This window comes from Sitophilus oryzae, unplaced genomic scaffold (assembly GCF_002938485.1).
Source record: "Sitophilus oryzae breed Bouriz unplaced genomic scaffold, Soryzae_2.0 scaffold_1217_pilon_pilon, whole genome shotgun sequence".
Classification (NCBI taxonomy): Eukaryota; Metazoa; Arthropoda; class Insecta; order Coleoptera; family Curculionidae; genus Sitophilus; species Sitophilus oryzae.
This window is the reverse complement of record NW_022145857.1, coordinates 184896-191539: the sequence shown is the minus strand read 5'-3', so window position 1 is coordinate 191539 and position 6644 is coordinate 184896. Positions and strand designations below refer to the sequence as shown.

Genomic DNA, 6644 nt, shown 5'->3' with positions numbered 1-6644 from the left:
AACATGGTTAAATTGGGGCAAAGTTGCCGCTTTAGGATGTTCACCAAGATGCAATTAAAAAAGTTTTAAAAATTTTAAGGATTGCTGAGTTTATTAACTTTATTTTTTCCTGTCGTTACTTTTAAGAAAATCAAAAAACTAATTGCACATTCTCATAGCCACTTTATTAGGACTATCTGATGGTATTTTTAAATTTTCAAATTAGCTGATAATTTGTGAGATACAGAGGCCAACTTAATTTTTTCAAATACGGACCTGCATTTTTTATTTCCGGTTTTGAAAGAACTCAGTCTCCTGAGTACAATGATATGCCACACTATATACTTTTTTTTTGTTTTGGGTACCTTAACAACAACAAAACTATTTAATTATTATTTAAAATAATTTCTAGTTCGACTCTGGTTTTTTAAAATTATTTAATCTGATTATATTCATCGCAACAATATTGAATAAGGAAAATCGAGCCAATTGGATGATTGAAATAAATTATACCAGGTCAGAAATTTAAAGATATTATTTTTAACTTTTTTTATTGTGAATTTGAAATCTCAGTGTGCGATCTAGTAATATGCGTAATATTAATCGAAGTTATTATAAATAAATCGACTTCTACAAACTAGTTTCTAGTGCTCTACATGTACGAAAGGGTTACCATCCTCCCTATGGCACTAATTTATTTTTCGTTCAATTTTATTTATAGCTCTTTGAACTTTCTTCTTATACTTCCGAATGAATTTTGTACTCTTTATTGTAGGTAGGATAGCGCAAGAGTACGCACTTAATATTTATTGCTGAATAACATTGAAACAAAGTCGTTTTAAGGTTGAAGTATATTTAGGAAATTATAAAACATGCATTAATTTAAACATATAACATTCCAAAAGTAATTTAAAAATGTATTTGACAAAAATATCTAAGTTTAAATAAAAACATGCAAATGCGTACTCTTTGGTGAATATTCCCCTAAGAGTTCGCACGTAAATTCCTAAGAGTACGCATTCTAATTGTACGAGTTAACCAATCGTTAAAATTACTTGTCACATAAATCGCATAAGAAACTACCACTTCCAAGATAATTAGAACAGTCCTCATGCCACCAAGTTTGGCAAACACGGCACATTAACCAATCAGAGTAACTAAAATTTTCATTGCATCCTGGACAGATAGTGTTGTCTATTTTAGTTGCTGAAGCTTGTTTACACTTGAGAATTTTTCTTTTTCCCTTTTGTGCCTTTAGTTTTTCTTCTGTCTGTTCTAATAAATGTTCTTTATATGGGGTAGAGGACAGAATTTCAGACCTTTTAGATTTTGTTTTCCTAATTTGCTCGTATTTAGCTTTTGGCAGCGGTAGAATCATTTTGGGTGTTACAGAACAACATGGGTCAGATTCATTTAATTTAACAGAAGATAAACTGTGTCGTGGACTCTGATTTGCATATTCTTTTTGATTTTGATTAAATATTGGACTATTTGTTGGTGTCCTATTTTCTTTTTCTATTGTTATTTTTTGTTTTTCTTGTCGCTGCAATTCAGCCAGTGGTATTTCATCTTCATCAGACCATTCTATTAATTCATTTCTATTTATATCCTCTTGTCCTTGACGGTCTACATCTGAATGAAATTTATCAGTGACTTCAGACGGGGCAAAGTCTGCTGCGGTAAAAATATCAGGATTGTAGGGATATATCCCTGTACAATCAAATGATTTTTCACAGATCTCTATTGTAGCGACTTTTGAATAAGCTGAATGGAAAAGCGCTGCCATTTCTCTCATTGTGATTGGTCTCCCAGGATTACTAACCATCCATTTATCACATTCTCCAGAAAAAGCCGTTTTTAAGGGGAAGAAGAATACTCTGTCCAAAGGCTGAAGCTTATGACTTCCGTGGGGTGGTAATGTTAAAAGTGTAATAAAATGGCTCCTCGCAAATAAAACTGCTTCCAGAGAGCAATGTGAAATATGGTTGTCCATAATTAAAACTACAGGATCCGACTCGGAAGGTTTAACAAAGGTTGAAAAATGGTGCAACCAAACTAGAAATAATTCTGTGTTCATATACCCAGAATCAGATATCATCTTCAGTGTACCTGGAGGTGCCCCATAAAAAAGTTCTTCTTTCATACGCTTTCTAGCGAATATTAAACCTGGCGGTACCCAGGTACCAGAGGCACTCATACAGCATACTGCAGTAACTAATTGACCTCTGTCGGCTGACACTATTTTTGATACTGTTCTTTTGCCCTTTACTGCATAAATTTTATGGAGCTTGTTTGGAACAGTACAAAGTCCCGTCTCGTCCATATTAAAAATTCTGTGTGACAGCACTTTTGTTTTTTCGTAGACAAGTTTTAAATTTTTAAAAAATCTGTCACACTGGACTTTATTAAATCCTGTAGCCCGACCTAAACTACATTTTTCTGGAGCTCTTAAAGATAAACGATTTCTAGCAGCAAAGTCCTGTGCCCAATGTTTCCCTGCCATTAAATTTTGTTCGTTAAACCTATGAGAAATGTGGTTTAGTTTCGCGTATTGAAAAGCTAGTGATCTAACATCCTTCATACGAAGTCCGTAAAATCTCGCCTCCAGATCGCGAATATGATCCGCCAATTCTTTTTCTTGTGCTTTCGAAAATATTGGTTTAAATCTACCCAAGCTAGTTGGAACAGTGCCCTAAAAAAAGTAAAACGAGGAATAGTTTAAAATTTTAAAGTAATCCTACATATTACTTCACGCAACCTCTTCCTTAGAGTACATTCATTTACCCCCAATGCCTTTGCAACCGATCTTTTACTCTCTCCCTTTGATATTCTATCGGCTGCCATATTTAACATTTCTTGCGTAAATTTTAGTACTCTATCGCTCTTTCGTTTGTACGGGCTCATTATTATACTGTTTTGGAATTGTCTACAGCATAAAAATATTAAAAATTAAATGTTTATCGTATACCTAAGAGTACGCACCTGTGCGTACTCTTAGGGAGACACGTAATCAAATTCTAAAAACCAATTTAACCATTTAGGCAACTAATAAAACTTTAATTTAACCTAAAAGTGTCTCTGTAAACAAAGCACTTTTTATTACTATTACAGCAGTTTTCATAAAAAACTGAATGCACAAATGTATGTACCTTACTTGTTGTATTACAAATATTATAGTAAATAGGGGAAAATATCATTTCTTACCGCCAATTAAAGAAGGGTTAAAGCAACACCATCAGATTTTTAGACACTACTCCTATGGCCGTTACCAAGCTACTTATGCGTTTATATTAGGCAGATTGCTTGTCACTTCATAAATATGGCCGCCGCGTACTCTTACGGAATGCGTACTCTTACGCTATCCTACCCTAAATGTTGAGATGTATTGATTTCACTTTTACAAATGACGTGAAGTAATGTATTCATTTGTATATTTCTTTTTATTATTTTATTGCATTTGATTTTCCATATCCAATGTTTTACCCCACGTCATTGTTAAGTTTGAAAGCTTATCCATATTATAACGATGAATAGATTAAATATTAAAAATCGGTAAAAAAACTTTTAAGTTAAACGGTTTTATCTTATGTGCACTGAAAACTAGAAAATAATAATAACAATTAGGTATTTTGAACTTCTAGTTCAGAAATATTTTAGTACTAGGCAGAATAGCTTTTAGGCATATTAGACTAAAATAAAAACGTGGGACCCCTCTGAAATCCTACCTATGGCAAAGCATATCTTTATACTTTGGTAGATCATGAGCTCGGCGTTTGCTGGTGAAGCCGCCACGGCTGGTTATTGATTGTCAAAATTTCCAGTTACGATTATAGTAAGTCGATGCAATCCACACTTAGTATAGAAGAAAGTATTACAGCAATAGTTAATGGGCCCCACGTTTTTATTTTAGTCAATATGCCTAAAAGCTATTCTTGCCTAGTATGTAAAAATAGTTTCTGAACTAGAAGTTCAAATACCTAATTGTTATTATTATTTTCTAGTTTTCAGTGCACATAAAATAAAACCGTTTAACTTTTAAAAGTTTTTACCGATTTTTTATTTTCTAGTTTTTAGTATTTAACGGAAATGCCTACCGAATATTCCTCATTCTATTTAATTCATTTAGTGCATCATTATTACATAGTTTTTTACCTGATAATTTATTACAATCTAATTCCTCAATACATAGCCCTTCCAGAGACTTGACTCGACTTTAGAGCAACGTATGCTTGCCCTCTTCCTCAAACAATTTTGAGCCCAAATACACTACTGCATGGTCGACTGTGCTGCCTTGCATTTTATGGACGGTGGATGCCCATGACAAAATTAAGGGTAACATCCTTCTTTCAGCCGTACCATAATTGAATTTTGCTGGAAACTGTATGGCTTTCGGGTGTATAACGTGTATTGCGTCTCTGCCAAAGTCCATCCAAACTGATGGTACATCTGTTTCGTACATTTGGGTTCGACGGAACTGAGGCCAAACAATTTCTGTAATGTGGCCTATAGCACCATTTACCAATCATTTTGTAACGTCAATGTTGGACCGCAACATTACTTTTGCTCCTACAAATATTTCAAGTACTGATGGTAAGCCTCCAGTCTTATTTATATCTGTTGGTATTATATTTTGCTAAATTTAAATTATCTGTATTTCGTGTGGCGTCAATTAGTTGGTCCTGTGCTTTAATGGTATAAATTGAGATCCCTTATTCCGGAACAGATTTAAACAGCAGCGTTGTGATTGTTTACTTGCTGATTGGTGGGGGTATACTTCTCGCTTTGTCTGTTGCAAACTCATCACTTGGGTTTTGAATAACTCTTTGCATCAAAATACTAAAATGGTTAGCGGTTAGCTCACCTATTCTCAAAGCATTTAATATATCAATAAAAGTATGGTCCCCTTGCTGACGCATATTCTCCGTCAGCTCACAGAGCGTTCACAAACGCCATAGATGTGTGGCTGGTTGGAGATGATCGGGCTGTTTGAAAACAGGAGCTCCGGAGCGTTTGATTGGAGGCAGTTGTAACAGATCTCCAAAAAGTAAAACGTTTATGCCTCCAAAGAACTCGTCTTCATGTTTTTTTAAGTTGTCTTAATCGTGCGTCAATCATACACAACATTTGATAAGATACCATTGAAATTTCGTCCATGTTGTTCCCACGAGTAATGGACATTTTAAGGGTCGACCCCCCCAGAGGTTCAGTAGAGGGGCAAGGCTATAATTAGCGATGGGAACTATCGAATGAATTAGACTATCGAATGGTTACTGAATGAATGATTTCAACTATTGAATGGTTTTATTCGTATAAAATAATTCATTCATTTGTATACTAAAGCATATGTGACAACCTCGCCGTGCGACTAAATGGTTATCGTTGCGCCACGAGCCACGACTATATCGAATGCTTTTGATAAATGAAATTTAGTATTCGTTTGATTTTTGTGTGCATCAGTGCATTATTAGTTCTTCCAAATTTTTATAACTTCGCCTTGTAAATACTATGCTATTTTTGCGTTTATTAAAATATTTAAAATACTAAAATAGTAGTTTGTTTTAATTGACGATTGTGTGCGAAGTAGTCAAAATTTTTCCGAAATTTTGTGTGATTTTCCATAGCCCGATCTTTCAATTATTTAATTTTATATGGTATATTATGGTTAGGTTAGATTGCATTTTTTTAATGGGAAATTTTGAGAAGTAGCAATTTTTAAGAGAGATGAGATGAACTTACAATTAATTTTAAAAATACATATTTGTATTTTAGATGTTTTAATAATATGAATTAGTTGTGGTTAAGTAAATGGTTATCGAACTCCAATTTTGGGGTCAGAAAACTAAATTGAAAGTTTAACACGTGCCATTTTAAAAAAAAGTTAACAATGTTTGTATTTTGTTTATGCTAATTCTCTTACTTGTAGTTTTTTGCGAAGAAATATTTCATTTATTTTTTAAAGTAAATGCCAGTAAAAATACATATTATTTTTAAATAGTAATATAAAGTAATAAAAAGTAATATAAATAATTTTGATTTCTAATTTTTTATTTATATTTTCCTTCCATTACACTGCATGCTTAGAAAAATTAATAAATGTTTATATTTCATGATTTTAAAATTTGTTGTTAATATAACAAATTAGTTCTGTAATTATTATTATTTAATAAACCAACGTTGCCATTTAGAGACTATATTATTTTTAAATAGGATCTAATATAAATACTTTTGACTTCTATTTGTTGTTTATATTTTGCTACTACTAATTAAAAAAAATTTTATATTATTAAATGATTTTAAATTTTGTTGTTAATAGGTATAATAAATTATTACTGTTATTATTATTTATTAAACCAGTTTTTGCTTAAAAACATTAAAAACCATTTTCCTACATCCAAAATAAAAAGTATTATTGCAGTGTAACAACAGAATATTAATAAAAAAATGCAAAACATACTATCCCTAACTAACTAATGCTAAAGAATAATATTCTTTGCTAATACTAACTAATACGAATATATGGCAACAGCGCCCTCCATAATGTATTTTCTGTGTAAATACTAGCACCTCAATAAAAAAAATAATGTGTCCTTATCTTTATTTGACTCCGCAAAAAATCAAAGATGCCGGCTTCTTTCATAGCATTGCATTGGAAAGAAACCTACGTC

At 32.4% G+C, this 6644-nt stretch overlaps 1 protein-coding gene across 1 annotated transcript; it reads right to left on the bottom strand.

Annotated features, from left to right (window-relative positions):
* Positions 1 to 769: 769 nt before the first annotated feature.
* LOC115891959 lies at positions 770 to 3278 on the bottom strand. Its single transcript, XM_030912571.1, has 3 exons — positions 3184 to 3278; positions 2728 to 2905; positions 770 to 2671 (listed from the first exon to the last, which is right to left on the bottom strand). The coding sequence occupies exons 2-3, from the start codon at positions 2881 to 2883 to the stop codon at positions 1031 to 1033; spliced, it is 1797 nt and encodes a 598-aa protein (XP_030768431.1). The 5' UTR covers positions 2884 to 2905; positions 3184 to 3278; the 3' UTR covers positions 770 to 1030.
* Positions 3279 to 6644: the final 3366 nt, after the last annotated feature.

What these genes read in the sequence shown, in the direction of transcription:
- LOC115891959 (XM_030912571.1), bottom strand. Translation starts at nt 2,883, where the DNA reads ATGAGCCCGTACAAACGAAAGAGCGATAGAGTACTAAAATTTACGCAA. An exon ending in TAAGGAAGAGGTTGCGTGAA is followed by an intron (nt 2,672 to 2,727) that starts GTAATATGTAGG and finishes TACTTTTTTTAG; the next exon opens with GGCACTGTTCCAACTAGCTT.